The sequence below is a fragment of the Gobio gobio genome (genome assembly GCF_949357685.1).
Source record: "Gobio gobio genome assembly, chromosome: 4".
Lineage (NCBI taxonomy): Eukaryota > Metazoa > Chordata > Actinopteri > Cypriniformes > Gobionidae > Gobio > Gobio gobio.
This window is the reverse complement of record NC_137100.1, coordinates 59990029-60008207: the sequence shown is the minus strand read 5'-3', so window position 1 is coordinate 60008207 and position 18179 is coordinate 59990029. Positions and strand designations below refer to the sequence as shown.

Below are 18179 nucleotides of genomic sequence, written 5' to 3'. Positions count from 1 at the left end.
CATAAAAGCCGAAACAAAAACAGACGCCACGCAGCCAGTGTGTAGTCGGCTTAACGGCTGACATTGCCCACAACCCATTGTGAGGTGGACGAGGATTCGATTAGAACTACAAACGCTGATAAAAAGTTAACTACAAAACTACAAACATGACGGATGTGCGAGTCCGACGGTTAAAGTCAGTGTGAAATGGAAGTTGAGATCGTCTTTTTCTCCTTATTGTGACGTATATCCGAGTAAAACGGCTTCTGCAATGAGAAAAAAAATTTAGGGCGGGGCCTGCTTTCGTCCTTCGGGAATTGATTGGATCGTTGGAAGTTGGCCGTTGCTAACAAAATGGAGGCAGATTTGAATGCCAGTTTGCACTCAGTTGTGGAGGATTCTTCTCCACCGGACTCACCACCGGTAACCTCACATGCAGCATTTTTTATTGAGGAGCCTGATGATGAGAACGAGGGCGAGCAGCTACATTTTCCGGAAGGAATCACCTAAACCCATTTTAATAATATCGCATCAAATTCTTAAAACATTCTTCCGTGAAATGCATTGCACACAGACACCAATTCGCCGTTATTCCTGCTTCTACGAAATGCAGGAATTCGAGCCAGCGGGCACGCAGAGTAGGTTGTTTAGGGAAAGGCAAGAGGACCTGAGGAGCGCAACCAAAAATGCATCTCACCATATTGCTAATTGCTGCGATCAGCGACAGGCGTCTGAGAGGCAGAAACCAGACAGAAAGCGATAGCCCCGCCCTCGCACCATAGCACATGACAGGAAGAGAAGTCGTTTTGTGGGGGGAGGGAAGGTTGTATTTGATTAAAGATTATAAGGGTAAATTCATTTAAAAAAGTTAATGAAGTGCACAGATAAATCATTTATGGTAAACACTACAATATTTCAATTAAAAAATACCAATTGTAAAGTTTGATTTCATGCCGTCTTTAAGTACTAGAGAGGTTTAGATAAAGGGGCTTGAGTGATCAATTATGACTATTTAACCTGACGAAAAGATATTTAGTCAATGCTATTCGCATTATATTTCACCTGCAGCAGCATTGTGAACTTTTGTACAGATACGTTTGGCTATTAACTTCTAAATGCATCATTATATTTAAACTGCAAACAGTCTCTGCATTAAAGACCCACAAATGGCAGATCAACGTGCGTCTACACTTCTCTCCGATACGGTAAGAAATTAAATTGAATGTGGAGGATTTGAACTGTGATGATGATTGACAGGGCAGTTTAAACCGTGATGGGATGCACGTAACTAAGCGACAGAGTCCGTTAAAGATGACGAAGTAGTATTTCCCAAAGCTTGCATACTCTTCTGCTACACACTCAAAAGTAGGAACTTTTTATTCACAAAAAGGTCGTAGTATAAGTACACGAATTGGGACGCAGCAACTGTCTTTCATAAATCCTCTCCCGTAGCCTCATGGGATAGTTATGGAAGCTTGTTTAAATCAATGTAGAAGATAATTGCGACTTTTTATTTCACAGTCTTGTCAGAATTGTAAATATAAACTACAATTGCAATTGTATATTACGATTCTGTTTAAATGACAGAATTGGGCACTTTTTTTTTTGCAATTGCGAGTTTATATCGTGCAATTCTGAGGAAAAAAAGTCAGAATTTTGGACAGCCATGACTATGTACTAGTACTTAAAATGAATGGCAAATGGTCAAATTGATCAACTGAGGTAAATATATATTGAAATTAATATAGTTCATGCATATAGACGACACGCACAATTCATACATTCAAGATCAACTGTATAAAAATGCATATGGTATCGCCATATATCTTCAGATGTAAATTCGCTCACAGGAATTGTACTTATTTCACATAAATGTTACCATTTGGTGAAATGTAGACTCAAATAAGAGACAATCTAAACCCAAACCATGATTATGGTTTATTGGTCAAAGGAAAATATGACAAAAAATATCTTTTAAGACCGTGGTGTTGTGATTTTGTTCTCCATTGCAGGAGGCAGCTGGTGAGAAACAGCAGTTTTACATCCAAAGGAAAGGTGAGCGGGCAAAGAGGAAGAAAGTTGTCATTATTAAAATATTCACTCTCCACCAAAATACAGCAGCATTGTTTATTTTCCTACATATACTTCTTATCCTGTGAATATATACTTATCTTAACCATAACTTAAGTATAAGGACATTTATTTAGACCGAACGGAGTCATTCATTTACATCAGAACCCATTAAATACAACCAGTAAAGATTTTGAACGGAAATGCCACATTCCAGTTTGAAATATTTATGACTTTGGTGGAGGGTGAATAAGCCGAAACATTTCCAAAATCACTCAAAACAGTGAACCAAGCCCATCAGGCTCTTTTTTCACTCCATGATGGACGAGCTCTCAGAAACCAATAACAGATGGAAGGATTTGGTTTGGTTCAGTCCGACTGTGCTGCAAGCCTCGCACGTGAATAACCTCAGAAAGGATACAGAACTAAACTCGCCAAGTCTAAATGAAGCGGTGTTTTCATCCAGTCCTTGATTTTTCTATAACAAAAAAGGTCTATATATAAAAACAACACTAATTAATTTCCACCCTAACGTCATTGTCTAATAAGTTGTATCAGATTTTTTTTATTCATATTTGGATATGGGTTCATTAGAATTGATGACCTGAGGGATTGGTGCAAAACTTTCTAGTGTCATTATTAAGAGATTATGAAAACATCAAATAAAATATTGCGAAGGCTTGCTAACACGTTGAAAACAGGATCATAGTACAAGGAATACAAAAAAAGAGAGAATTACATTCCAAATGGGCAGCAATAATTTTAAAAAGCACATTCATATTAGTAGATGCTTTGGAATGATTTTAGTTTTGCAAAATGCTCAGCTCGTTTGTTCCATAGTTTACAATAAATTTGATATTTTAGTCCTTTTTTAATATCCATTAGCCATGTACAGCTTTCAAAACAATAAATAAGACAGACATTTCTGATTGGTCCTGGAGATAAAAAAAAAAAAAAAAAAAACCTATATGGAAAGCTCAGAGGTTTTGTTGATGTTAAGTTTGTCTCGGTCACTGGAACACCCTTTGGACTGCAGAAAATGAGCCCTGAACCCACAAATACACAAACGCACCTTCCGACGAGGTGCCTGGAGAGAATTAACACTTGAGATCAGTGGAAACATGATAAAACTGAAGTGAGAGTGAAGAAAAGTCCAACAGAAACTTCACATCATGGAGAGCAGAAGTCTCTGCTTTCGCTTCACGTGAACACGATCCACCCTAAAACACACACACGAGTCGAGTGAATATTTACATCAGTTTTTGACAAACCACACTGATTGAAAACCAAAAAGGTGAAAACGAAAGAATGACAGTGTGATGCATAGAATGGCATAAAATAGATCAGCGATAATCATGTCTGTCTTCAGCCCAGAAACCCTCTGTTTTCAAGCTCTTTTTAAGTGCAAGACAGACTGTAGTCTCAGGTGTGTGTGTGTGTGTGTGTTTATTTTGTCTACAAATGCCAAAAGGATGCTAGCATGTGCCCTTTTGAAGCAGGAGAAATCCAACGCTACAGGTTTCACTCAGAGAGCGTGTGGTAGTTCAGGAAGAGATCTGTCCGTTCCTCAAACAGAAAGAGGTCTGCTTTCTTCCTGCGATTGATCTGTCCCACTGTCAGCCTCTCTCTCTGTGTGTGTGTGTGTGTGTGTGTGTGTGTGTGTGTGTGTGGAGAGAGAGCGCTGTGCCTCAGGCTGCCTGTAGGGGGCACGCTGCACCTGGCAGACGCTCACTGAGCGCGTTCAGAACAGGGCTTTGCCTCCTTGGTTCTCAAACTCGGACCAGGCATCGCTCAGCTCCATGAAGATCATTTTCGCGTACTGCTCGTACGGCTGACCTGTAGCCTGGAAGACCAGAGGAGAGAAAAAAAAATAAAAATGATTTCTTCATTGATCCTGGACACAAAGATGAGAGTTACAGAACATGTCAGAAGCTGAATTCTTAAGCGGCAAGAATTGATGGTGAACGATTAAATCAATTGTCATATTTTGTTTTGGACCGTCATAATCCATAATCAAAATGAGCAACTTTAAACTGCTTCTAATCAACAGTTTAAGAGTGAAACTCAAAATATGTCAAGAGCATGTTCAGGGGCAGAAAAAAAAATACAAATTTGTTTTGTCTTTTATTAATATATTAATGTATGAATTAACATATTGCTTTATTTTCTTTACACAAAAACATCCCCCACCCCAAATGATCATGTCTGAAATGAAAGCAATACTTTTAATAATATTAATTAATATTTGTATTACTGTCAATACATATTTGTATCAATAATAACGTTTAAATTAATAATGAACATATTTCTTAATATATTAATCATAATTAACATATTGCTTTATTTTCTTGATGACCCCCCAAAACATGAAATTAAATGAAAATAATCCTTTTATTGATATTCATTACTGTCAATATATATATATATATATATATATATATATATATATATATATATATATATATATATATATATATATATATATATATATATATATATATATATATATATATATATATATATATATATATATATATATATATATATATATATATATATATATATATTTATTATATATATATATATATATATATATATATATATATATATATATATATATATATATATATATATATATATATATATATATATATATTTATTATATATATATAGTTTTAATGAATATATTGCTTAATATATGCATTATAATTAAAGGGTTAGTTCACCCAAAAATGAAAATTCTGTCATTAATTACTCACCCTCATGTCGTTGGACACCCGTAAGACCTCCGTTCATATTCGGAACACAAATGAAGATATTTTAGATGAAAGCTGATGGCTGAGAAAGGCTTCAGATAGGCCTCCATTGGCATTCAGTAAATTTACACTCCCAAGACCCATAAAAGGCACTTAAAACATCGTTACAAAGTCCATCTCACCACAGTGACTCTACAAAAATCTTACGATGCGACGACAATAGTTTTTGTGCGCAAAAAAAAAATCAAAATAACACCTTTATCCAACTTGTTCTTGTCTTCCGTGTGTGCCTCCACGACGCATGCGCGAGAATATGACGCAGATCCGGCGTTCGGACACATGACCCAGAAGCGATTTGTTTACAATCAAAGGAAGACGTGCGTATCTAAGCTGTTGGATTCTACATTGATCGTGCTTTAGGTCTCGGCGTAGTTCTCAAAATGGGGCTTAAGTGTGCATTTCATGGATTCCCGAACACTGGCGCTACGTCATATTCTCGCGCATGCGTCGTGGAGGCACACACGGAAGGCAATAAGCTGGATAAAGGTGTTATTTTGATTTTTTTTGCGCACAAAAACTATTGTCGTTGCATCGTAAGATTATTGTAGAGTCACTGTGGTGAGATGGACTTTGTAACGATGTTTTAAGTGCCTTTTATGGGTCTTGGGAGTGTAAATTTACTGAATGCCAATGGAGGCCTATCTGAAGCCTTTCTCAGCCATCAGCTTTCAACTAAAATATCTTCATTTGTGTTCCGAATATGAACGGAGGTCTTACGGGTGTCGAACGACATAAGGGTGAGTAATTAATGACATAATTTTCATTTTTGGGTGAACTAACCCTTTAACATATTGCTTTATTATTGTCTTGACCATAAATTGAAATACAAATATTAACTAATATTAATAAAATGATTTTCATTACTGTCAAAAAATATTTGTATCCACATATTACTTTAAATAAACAAGCAATATGTTTATTATTATTTTAAAAATACGAAAGGAAAACCGATTAATTTAACAATAGATAATAAACAAACAATATTAAATATACATTAAGACAATACGGATACATAATTAAAATAATTAAAATGCATCCACACATACAATAAAAGATTAAATGAACCGTGAATCGGATTTCCACTGTCACCTCTGGCTTGCTTAGTTGATGACAATTAATGTTCATGCAATGTAATAATGCAATATTGAATGAGAACTGAACTGAGCTGGACGATGACGTCACTGTGTTTTCCAGAGCTGCTTTATAGATGAACTGAACTCATTCCACAATTGATTTATTATTAAAATAAGTAAATTTTTTGTTATTAAACTGAATCAACACTGAACTGATTTCATCTGAATAATGACTGTGTAGTATTGTCTTTTTAGAGCTGCTTTACAGAAGAATTGAATTCTGTTTGCATAATTGAATCATTAGTTTCCTGTTTATCACTGTAAAGCTGCTTTGAAACAATCTCTACCGTAATATATAAATAACTAAAGAAGTAATAAAGAAATAAAGGTGACTTGATTTGAATAGACTGGTATTATTGATTAAAAAGATGTCAGAGGCCAAGTTTACACATTTTTATGAAAATCTATAATGCGTTCTTTTCCTTCTGAACATTGCTGTCATGTAAATATCCCATACCTTGTCTGGGTGCACGACAAGCACAGCCTTCCTGTAGACCCTCTTCACCTGGTCAGGTGTGACTAGATCTGCCATGTTGATGGGCTTCCAGCGGGTTTCTCCCTCCCACAGGACCGTGTGCAGCGTGGAGAGCAGCGCCCTGATGTTCCGCTCCTTCCCCTCGATCCAATCTAAGATCTAACATGCAAACATCAGAATCATCATCATCATCAAGCCCAAAACACATCCAACAGTAAATATATTCTTGAGAAAATGAGCCAAAAACGGTCATCTATACCTGAAGTTTGAGAGGGTCCATGCCTTTAGCCAGCTCCTGCTTCCTCATCTCAGCAATGGTTCTGGGCGTCTTCCTGTCAGATTTGGAGCCAAAACCTTGTGTGGACAGAAGATCCTCAAAGTCGTCTTCTTTCACTTTGGGCTTTGAACCTAAAGGACAGAAACACTCTGTACAACAAATGCACACAATAACAACCACAACAAATGCATGAAAAGTATTAATACATCATAAATGCACCAAATCGCCCATGACAATTATTGCACTCAGTCACCATTAGAGGCTGACTCAATCTTGATAAGAAATATATTGTCATTAAAGTCATTTACAAGTTCATCATTTTATTTTTGGGGTCTGCTAGAATACATTCACATGATTAGAAGTTCAAAACAGTTAAAAAATATATTACTATTCACTCCCTGCATGAAACGCTCTCGCTGCATCCAAAATCGTGTACTGAGTAATCCGAGTAGGTACTACATTTGAATTTTAATTTACTTTGCGACCATTCATAAATCCTCTCCCGTGGCACTGACGGGATAGTAAAGTATCCATCTTATGCACACTTCAGAATCCGGGCACTTTTCACCTACTGTTTTTCAAATACTATGTATTCGGACATGCTACTCTTTTAACATACTGTTTTTCGCATACTAGGAAGTATTCAATTTGGGGCACAGCGTCTGTTTTTTTTAGTTACAGTCTTTTTAAAGCCCGCTTTCCAGTCTGCTCTGATTGGTCAACCGCTTCGAGCATGTGGGTCGGAAATGAAACGCCCCTTACCATAATCAAGTTTCAGCTCCCAAGGCTTCATGAGCAGATGCAAGCAGTACAAACTATGACAAGTATTGGAAGTTCATAATATTCTTGTTTTGCCCTCTCAGTCGGGCTGCTCGATTATGGCAAAAATCTGAAAACATGAAATTAGCCCATAATTTACCCACCCTCGAGCCATCCTAGGTGTGTATATGACTTTCTTCTTTCAGACAATTACAATCAGAGTTATATTAAATGTTAAATGTCCTGGCTCTTCCAAGCTTTGTAATGGCAGCCCAAAAAAAGTGTATCCATCCATCCAAAATTAATCCATACGGCTCCAGGGGGTTACCGTAAAACTTCAAATAAAAGCCCGGGCTTCTATTTACCCAAATCACCGAACTGCACCGGCTTGTATTTGAAACAGGCGTCTATAAGAGACAGGCCTTTAATTTAGTGTGGATATGTTCAAGCGTGACGGTAGGAGGTTACCACATTATATTACGTTTTATTTATAATTAATTCGAATGTTTTTAACAAATCATTTAATGTAAGAAATGTCTTAGATTATTGGCAGCACAAAAAACGAAACGATGTGACAGCAATGGGTAGAACAATATAAGTTACCGCTAAAATCCATTGAGCGTATGAACTTGTTGCCCGAAACACATCAACAAGAAAGAATGAAGGCTACCCTGTAAAACAACTGCAATCATGTGATAGAAAATTACTCTATTCATCACTATCATCATCCCCGCGATTCTCAATTACAAGTTCATGGGCGAATTCCTCCTCCTCGTCTCCCTCTCCAGCCTCCGCTAACTCTGCCTGCCTTGCTCGCACTAACAGCTCCGCCCAGATGCGCACGGCTCTCCCTCTTTGAAACAATGGATAAGGTGATCCTCGCTTCCATCAGAAGCTACTGTCAGGCCACATACCTAAGGATAACATCCCGAAGTTAATGAAATATATCTCCTCCTTCTCCCTCGCACACCGCCGCTCCGTATCCAGCTTTACCCATTTACATTTACATTTACATTTATGCATTTGGCAGACGCTTTTATCCAAAGCGACTTACAGTGTCCTTCTTACAGGGACAATCCCCCTGGAGCAACATGGAGTAAAGTGCCTTGCTCAAGGACACACTGGTGGTGACCGCTGGGATCGAACCAGCAACCTTCTGTGTGTCAACACAGGACATGGTTTAACCCACTGGACCACCATCTCCCAACATCTTTACCCACGCTTGAAATTTGACAACTGTCAGCTTAAATGTCAAATTATACTTTTCTCCATGGTGGTATTGAGAGAATTAAGAAAAACTGAAGACTGAAAGTTCGTTAACCTCTTTGTTATGTTGCCATAGTGATGAGTCGTTCATGAACGGTTCCGTCTGTCACGTGAAATCTAATCAAAACATTGAACAGACGATCTGACGGGTTTGAGAAGATCAAATACAGCCCGATACTAAAAAACAGACCCGGCGTCTATTTGAGACCGGCCTTTATTTACCCAAACCTGTCGTCACACCAGGTGTTTAAAAGAGACAGGCGTCTATTTGGGACTCGGCTATTATTTGAAGTTTTACGGTAATAAAGGCCTTCTGAAGCGAATCGATGTGCCAGACCGCCTTCTGTATTCAACTTAGGAAGAAAGTGTAACGCCTCTCGCAGTTCAAAATGCTTGAGCTACGTCCTACGTTGCCTCAGTTGCGCTTTTTTCATAAGTTGAACACAGAAGGCAATCTGGCGGAAGCTAGATATTTTACTTGTTTAAGTCCCTGTAAAGGCAATTCTGAGATTTGTTTCTAAACACATTATAAATGTTAGAAATGTATTGCTGAAACACATTACAATGACTGTGAGCTGTCTAGTACTGAATTGTGGAGTTAGGCCGTTTTTCAGTTTTTCACCATTGCTGTGTTCAGGATTTTTTAGGCGGGGCTAAAGCGGTGGCTCGATGACGCACTGGAGCCACTGAGCCTGGCCCCTCCCCTAACACGAACATAACTAGAGCACATTCGCATCAGTTCGCCCGCTCGATCGTGAGTTACTGTCAGTACTGTTAGTTACTATAGCCTACAACTTACAAAACAGCTTAAAAAACAAAAACGATGATCAAGAAGAGGTGGATTTATTTTGTGTACAGCTCCCTTGATTGAGAGCTCAGGATCACCACCAACACCTGCCTCTGCAGTAGGGTTGGGAACCGAGAACCGGTTCTTATGCAGAACCGAAACTGATTTTTGAAAAATACCAGAACCGCGCGAAATTCCTAAGTTTCGGTTCCGAAAACGGTTCTGGTGCAATGTGTGTGCGAAGCGCTGGAAGCGTATCCGAGTGACAGCCAGTGTTGCCAAGTCCGTGGTTTTCCCGCTTTCCCGTTTTCCACTGTTGCCGCGGGCTGTGTTTCATGTCCGCGGGTTGAAGCGATTGTGCAATTGTGCGGGTTTTGTTGTAAAAACCTGGCAACCCCGGCTCACCTCATCATGAATATTAATTACGTTGCCTGCCGCTTCCAGGAGTGCAACGCAGTTCAGCCTGAAAGCCCTCGCGCTACACATTTAAGGTTTTGCGTCAGATATTTTCTCGTTGACCACCAGCATGGCGAAGAGAAAGTCACAAGTATGGATTCATTTCCAAAGAATGGATGATAATGAAGCAAAATGTAACACGTGAAAAGTTCATAACATGCAAAGGAGGCTGCACTAGCAATTTGACAAAACATTTGCTACAGCAGACTGAGCAGAGAGTGCCTCAGGGCTTATACCAGATTTATAGTGAAAGGCCTATATATATATATATATATATTTGTCAACCGTTGAGTCACCATGGTTTAAGTAAGCGTTTAGGCACAATTACCTTTGTAATGCTGAATTGCAATTTATTATTTACAAGTTCACTGAATAACTGAATTACTATTAAATTAATATACAACTAATTAATAAATATAACTAATAAATATAATTTATAACTTGGTTTTATTCAGAGACAGAGAGATAAAATGTAATAAGACAATTTCAGAGGTGTTCATTTGAAAAACAATGTGTTGCAAGAATGGCTTAATTAATACTGTAATATATGTACAGTACAGGACTTTTTTGACATTGCCAACCTGTAAATAAATTTTAGAGCAAGTAATAAACACAAAATGGATTGTTTGAGTTGCGTATTGTGCCTTTTTCCTTTACCACTATTTGTTTAATAATTTTAATGGAACCGGAATCGGAACCGGAATCGTTAGGCGGAACCGGAACCGGAACCGGAACCGGAAAATTTCTCACGATTCCCAACCCTACTCTGCAGTGACTTTACACCAGATAGTTCTACACACTTTCATCGGAGACAACTGGAATTCACTGATAATCCGCTGCAGAATGGGGCCGAACCGACTATCTCCCGCCTGGGCCTTCATCCTCCCGTCCCGCCAACATCTGGTGCCGTTGTAAACTCCGTGAGTGTTGTCTTGTGTGCTCATGGCAGCTTTCCCGCGAGTGGGCGTGGTTTTGGCTCTGACAGCGGACACGCCCCTCAGCGCTTGAGAGCAGAGAATGCTGCTCATTTTTTCAAGATTTTGATAAGCTATTTTATTTACTTGCCAGATTTTTTTATGATTCAAATATGCCTGGGTGGTTAATAACACATTTGTCTGTGGTGTGACAAACTCAGAACACATATTTAATTTTGACTTTACAGGGACTTTAAATATGGATATTTTTCTTACACAAATGCATTGCTTCACTTCAGAAGGCCCTGTGGATTACTTTTATAATGGTTGGATGCACTTTTTTGGGCTTCAAACTTTGGGCTGCCATTCACTGTCATTATAATGCTTGGAAGAGCCAGGACTTTTTTGTAACATAACTCTGATTGTATTCGTCTGAAAGAAGAATCTCATATACACCTGGGATTAAATCATGGGCTATTTTTCATTTTTGGGTGAACTAACCCATTAAGTCATGGAAATAATGTCAGGACTACAAACGAGGCGTTTCAGGCAAGTGTTTTCTGATGGAGGGATTCACTTCTTTTGCCATGAACTTTACAGAAACATGCACAAATAGCTATATTACACAATATTAAATATCTTGTTTTTTGCTCAAACAATTATAGCAATGGCATAATTTCAAATATGTGTTTGCAACTTTCATGCATTTGTTTAGAAGCCTTACCAAAGGTTGGTCCACGAATCCCCCTCTCTTCTCGTCCACCGATCACACTGAAGCTGGGGGCGTAGTTTGGTTTAGCCGGTTGGGTAACAGGTTTGGAGGGCTGGGCTTGCTGCCTGGACGCTGAGTTAAGAGGCATCCAGGGTTTGTTCGGGCCAGATGAGGGCCGAGGAGTCTTCTGCCACTGCTGACCTGAGTTCTTTGGGCCACCAGCAGAGGGTGCCGCTTTATAACCTGAACCAGAGAAACCAGCACTGGACGAGCCTAAACACAAATCGGTGTTAGTTATATAATGTGAGTGACATATGACAAAGTAGTCTGATAAAGGGTCAACACAGACATTTTACACAGTAAAACATACCAGGTAGTGTAGAGCCCAGGTTGCCCAGGTCTGCAAAAGGGTCAAAGCTCTGAGATTTGGCCTTGGAGAAAGATGAGAGTCCTGAGGCTGCACAAAGAAAGATGAGTTCAAAAATAAACTTATGGGCTGCCATGACTGGTGTATGAGTAGTCTAACAACTAATCTTATTAGCTGATTGGCTGGTAAACATAGGAAGTGCTTGGTTGCATTAACAGGGTAATTGTTAGATTTAATGGTAACACTTTACAGTAATGTTTAATTTGTTAAAATTATTTAAATACATTAGTTAATGTGAACTAACAATACTTCTATTATCTAGCATTTATTAATGGTAATGTTAATCTCAATATTGACAAATACATTTTAAAGATCAAAAGTTATATCTGTTACCAATACCAACATGAACAAGAAACAAAGCTTAAAAATAAATGCTGTAAAATGCACTATATTGCCAAAAGTATTGGGTCACCCCTCCAAATCATTGAAATCAGGTGTTCCAATCACTTCCATGGCCGAAGGTGTATAAAATCAAACACCTAGGCATGCAGACGCTTCTACAAACATTAGTGAAAGAATGAGTCGCTCTCAGGAGCTCAGTGAACTCAAGCGTGCTACTGTGATAGGTTGCCACCGGTGCAATAAGTCCATTTGTGACATTTCCTCACTACTAAATATTCCACGGTCAACTGTTAGTGGTATTATAACAAAGTGGAAGCAACAACAAGGGAACAACAGCAACTCAATGCGCAGAAGTCGAGAACTTTCTGCAGAATCAATACCTACAGACCTCCAAACTTTGTGTGGCCTTCAGATTAGCTCAAGAACAGTATGTAGAGCTTCGTGGAATGGGTTTCTACAGCCAGGCAGCTCATCCAAGCCTTACATCACCAAGTGCAATGCAGTTTTGGATGCAGTGGTGTAAAGCACTCCGCCACTAGAGCAGCGGAGACGTGTTCTCTGGAGTGACGAATCACGCTTCTCTGTCTGGTAATCCGATGGAGGAGTCTGGGTTTGGCGGTTGCCAGGAGAACGGTACTTGCCTGACTGCATTGTGCCGAGTGTAAAGTTTGGTGTGAGGGGGGATTATGGTGTGGGGTTGTTTTTCAGGGGTTGGGCTTGGCCCCTTAGTTCCAGTGAAAGGAACTCTAAAGCTTCAGCATACCAAGACATTTTGGACAATTTCATGCTCCCAACTTTGTGGGAACAGTTTGGGGATGGCCCCTTCCTGTTCCACCATGACTGCGCACCAGTGCACAAAGCAAGGTCCATAAAGACATGGATGAGCGAGTTTGGTGTGGAGGAACTGGCCTGCACAGACTCCTGACCTCAACCCGATAGAACACCTTTGGGATGAGTTTGATGTTGGACGAGAAGGCCACCGCTCTGTGTCTGACCTCAGAAATGCGCTTCTAGAAGAATGGTCAAAATTCTCATAAACACACTCATAAACCTTGTGGAAAGCCTTCCCAGAAGAGTTGAAGCTGTAAAGTTCATGTGCATGTAAAGGCAGGCGTCCCAAAACCTTTGGCAATATAGTGTATATTTCTCATTGTTAGTAAAAGTCTCCATGAAATGAAATTGGACAATTGATATTTTTTTCATGGAATACAGTGTTTACTATAAATGATTTATCTGACAGCATATTTCTTTTTTGAATTCACGTGCCCTCGTAAACTTTAATCAAAATAATGAACATCTCTTCTCTTCTCTGATGCCGTGTTTACTGGTGTGAGGGCGGGACAACCTGTCACTCACATGAGATCCACCAATAGCAAACCACAACCATCCAATCAATTCTCCATCGACAAAAAAAAAGTCCCTACATTTTTTCGTTTCACTCGAATATACGTCTATAGGGAAGGAAAAAAAACTATTGCAACTTCCTTTTCATGCTGATAATATTGTTAGTTTATGCATAACTAAAGTTAACAAATTGGACGTTGTTGTAAAGTGTTACCAACTTAACCAAGTAACTGCTTTTAAGGTCTGGTTATCTGAATGAAGGAATGAATGTTTGACTACCACTCATAGTAGGTTTGCTGGCAGCGGTGGTCATGTTAATAGTCGTGCTGGTTCCACCTGTGGTCCAGTTGTCCCACCCACCTAACAGATCAGGCTGACTCGCTGATGATGTCATCTTCGGAGTCTCACTTGCTAACTTATCTGGCAAAATATTTTATAAATATTAATTTTTATATGAAATATTGTATGAAAAACACTTTCAGACACCCCAACATTTACTTTGAAAACAACACAGAACTTAAACTAATGTTTATTTTTATTTAAAATTAGGGCTGTCACAATTCCTCGATTAAATGTGTGTACTCGATTTAAAAAAATCCTCGATTGCAATTTACCCGTGTCGAGTAACTGGCAAAATACCAGAAGGGGCGCATTCCACGGATGAGAATGCAAACTGTTCATTGTGATTTCAAAATAAAAGTCTAAACGCTCTGAGTTTGCATGTTTTGATCTCCACATGTTCTTATTCAAGAAATTACAGTGGCTGTAGCATTTCTATTTGAAAGAAGTTGCCAAATATTAAAGATTAAGTTATCATTGAATTAAATATCGTTTGATCAATATTAAACCAGTGCTGTGTCCCAATTCGCATACTATCCGTCCTAAATAGTATTCGAAAATAGAATTAGTATGTCCCAAATCGTAGCATGTTGAAAAGAGTATTCCAAAAGATACCCGGATGGTCTATTATTTCCGGTCAGAATCCGAAGTGCAGATCGACGCACACTCTAACGGCTGATATTGCCCACAACCCAATGCGAGGTGGATGAGGATTCGATTAGAACTACAAACTCGGATAAAAAGTGTTAAAAAACGACAAACATGACAGATGTGCGAGTCCGACGGTTAAGTAGAGAGGATTAGATAAAGGGGCTTGAATGATCAATTATGAGTATTTAACCTGACGAAAATATATTTATTCAATGTTATCCACATTATATTTTCCTGCAGCAGCATTGTGAACTTTTGTACAGATACCTTTAGACATTGCAGTTTAAATATAATGATGCATTTAAAAAGTTAAACACATGAGGAGAGTCTCTGCATTTATTTTTCTTCACAAAAAGAGTACAAACTTTTAGATCGTAGTATAAGTAGGCGAATTGGGATGCAGCACAGGATTTGATCAACTGTTATTGTCAAGTGTCAAATCAAGTAAAGTCCACTTTATTTATATAGCGCTTTTAACAATGCAGATTGTATCAAAGCAGCTTCACAATGTTAAACAGGAAAATAATGCAACAGAATTTTATTCAGCCGTATAGCCATTCTGGAGAAAGCGGTGATGTCATCAGCTCATTTCAATTATCATACAGTGACAGTGTGGGCTTTAGAACAGTAATTAGAGCAGTACTTTAGTTTATATGGTTAATTTAGTTTAATAATTAGATTTATTTGGACATTTAGTTGAAAAGTTTAGTGTCCCCGACTGAGCAAGCCAAGCCAGAGGTGACAGTGGCACGGAAACCAAAACCCCATCAGGTGACCTAATGGAGAAAAATAAACCTTGGGAGAAACCAGGCTCAGTCGGGGTGCCAGTTCTCCTCTGGCCAATTAACAAACAGCGTATGATTATTATTCTAGCAACTTTACAACACAGCCATTGGTGTAACAACACAGCCGTTGGTGCTCTCTGCAGGCAATTGTTATAATACATAATGGACATAATACTTTATTTGAAACAAATTGTTATTATATATGTATTAAGTCATTTTAAAGGCAATTTTTTGCTTAGGTCTATGTTTATTAACACAACAAAATAGCCGATAACTCGTCAAAATAATCGGCAGATTACTCGATTACCAAAATCGTTAGTGACAGCCCTTTTTAAAATAGTAATAAAAAGCATCCAAATAAAAAAATAAATAGTTGATCTTAAAGGAATAGTTCACCCAAAACCCAAAAATGATGTCATCATTGAACTATCCCCTTTAACAAACATTGATCTCAATAACCACATTTTTTGTTCTTTTTTTAAAATAATAAGACAATGATTTAGTAATACAATACTTTGATATATAAATCAGAGCAGAACTCACTGAGGTTAAAAAGGCTGGAGTTGGATGCAGGAGGCGGAGCTTTGAACCCACTACTTCCACTGTCTGAACCCAGGAGGTCACCAAACAGATCTGACCCTGAAGATGCTGACCCCACACCAAAGGGGTCAAAGAAGTCTACAGAAAACAAATGAATGATGCATTTATATTTTACAATCATATCAGGGGTCTCAACCACCAATTAAATAAATTGTAATTTAGAATTTTTTTTTTTTTACAAATATTTAAATAATAATAATAATAATAAAAATAATATGGGGGCAAATATCAAAGGACATGTCCAGGTGATATGTACCCCAACATCAAAGGGAAAAATAATATTTTAATTTTATTCAGTGCATCTGTTATTTTCATGTTTTTATTTATTTTTGTGTAATACAACACCCTAATTTTTGTAATACTATGGCAATATTTTCATCATTACTTCAATTTAATTTAATCATTTAAATTAATTTAATGCTGATTTAGTGCCATTTCTCCACCTAGTAGGCATCCAAAAAAAGTACAAATAATGTTTTTTTTTTTTTAAATCACCATAATGCATAAAAGATTATGTACAAATGATGAAAATGTACAAATGATTTAGTCGTCAAAAAATGGTCATAATGCAAAAATAATAGTTCCTAAACCAGGCTTTATTTTCTTTAACCAAAATATGAATTTCTTTAGATTTTTGCAACCTTTTGCTACTGAACACTATATTTAAACACTCTTGTACAAAATCTCTTCTACCTTTATTAGCCGTTGGTGCCGGTTGGCTGGACGTGTTGGAGAAGAACAGATCTTCTCCTGTACCTTCTCCGATCAGGTCTTCTGTGTTCGCTGGAGGCGCAGAATTGGATGGAGGGGCGAACAGATCGTTCAGTAAATCACTGTTACTAGCAGAACTTTTCAAACCAGTCACTACAGAAACGCCCGGCTGAGAGGTCTCGGCCAGAAGACAGGGGTCAGAGTTCAGGCCGAGCAGGTCCTCTGTGTCAGGCTGGGGGTCAGGTGGTGTGGTTGTGAAATCTGCCTCGAAGAGCGGTTCACTGGTGTCACGTGACAGAGTCCCATCAATGGGGGCGGAGTACGACACTGACTCCTCCTCTGAGGCACCACTCAAATCCTCCTGGTCATCCAATTGGCTGTCAGAGCGATCAAAATGCCGACTACCATCTGTAAATACACCATAATACAGCACAAATAATAAGTGCATAAATCATAATAAAGGCAAAAAAAGGGAATAGCTTTGTTTGGCAGATGTCACGAAAGGATGATGATGGTCCGCAAACAAATAGTCTAAAATCACTTTCTGTGTATTAAATGCTATAAAATTCAGGGCGTGACGTAGACTGGGTAAACCCAGCCTGATCTGTCGGCGATTTGATTTCGCCCTGCAACTCAGTCTGGAAACCTGTACATTAATTTCTACTGCTTCTGTTACACTTTAGTGGGAACCAATCACAGACTGGCTTATCCACCTGGCGCACTATTGGCGCGTTTAACACTATGACGGATAGAGAAGCGATGGGTCATTGCCCGTTGATCACGCCTCTTGTGGTCTGATTGGTTGAAGGACTATCCAATTGTGTACAGAGTCTTTTGAACTATGCTCGTTTAGAAAATACAGAGCAGACTCCCCAGACCAATGTTCAATCTTAAATTGAGCTTGGTCTGGTGATAGCCATGCTTCTGCGTGATACGGGACTTTTATTTATAAACAAGCCCGAAATAGACTCTTATTTGGAAATGTCTTTAATACTTCCAGCTGCTCATTCAAAAAGATGAGAGAGATAAAATATGCACTCTTACATCTATATAAAACATATTACAATATAAAAATCACAAAGTAAACACTGCTCATGATCTACTATTGATGAATTATGACAATCGCTGGGCATAAAATAAGCATTATTCATTGTTTGTGAACTTTTAACTAGGGCTGTCACAAACGATTATTTTTGGTTATCAAATAATCGGTCGATCATTTTGACTATTAATCGAGTATTCAAATAATATTTTTAGTGGGGTAATAAAATACACCTAAGTGAACAATATAGCCTTTAAAATGCCTTGCAATACATAACAATGAGGCAATAATAAT

The 18179-nt window shown here is 38.3% G+C and overlaps 1 protein-coding gene across 4 annotated transcripts in view; it reads right to left on the bottom strand.

The window, feature by feature from the left end:
* Positions 1 to 2092: 2092 nt before the first annotated feature.
* gak (cyclin G associated kinase) overlaps positions 2093 to 18179 on the bottom strand; it is a 65194-nt gene continuing 49107 nt past the window's right edge. Inside the window, exons 21-28 of one of the 4 annotated variants that reach the window (XM_079815856.1) lie at positions 16826 to 17251; positions 16076 to 16210; positions 14037 to 14177; positions 12015 to 12101; positions 11657 to 11917; positions 6733 to 6899; positions 6456 to 6632; positions 2093 to 3892 (exon numbers count right to left, since the gene is read on the bottom strand). In XM_079815856.1, coding sequence (XP_079671982.1) covers positions 3791 to 3892; positions 6456 to 6632; positions 6733 to 6899; positions 11657 to 11917; positions 12015 to 12101; positions 14037 to 14177; positions 16076 to 16210; positions 16826 to 17251 — 1496 coding nt within the window. In that variant the 3' untranslated portion in view covers positions 2093 to 3790. The remainder of the gene's footprint in view (positions 3893 to 6455; positions 6633 to 6732; positions 6900 to 11656; positions 11918 to 12014; positions 12102 to 14036; positions 14178 to 16075; positions 16211 to 16825; positions 17252 to 18179) is intronic. The other 3 variants (XM_079815858.1, XM_079815857.1, XM_079815859.1) reach the window with 3 other exon arrangements.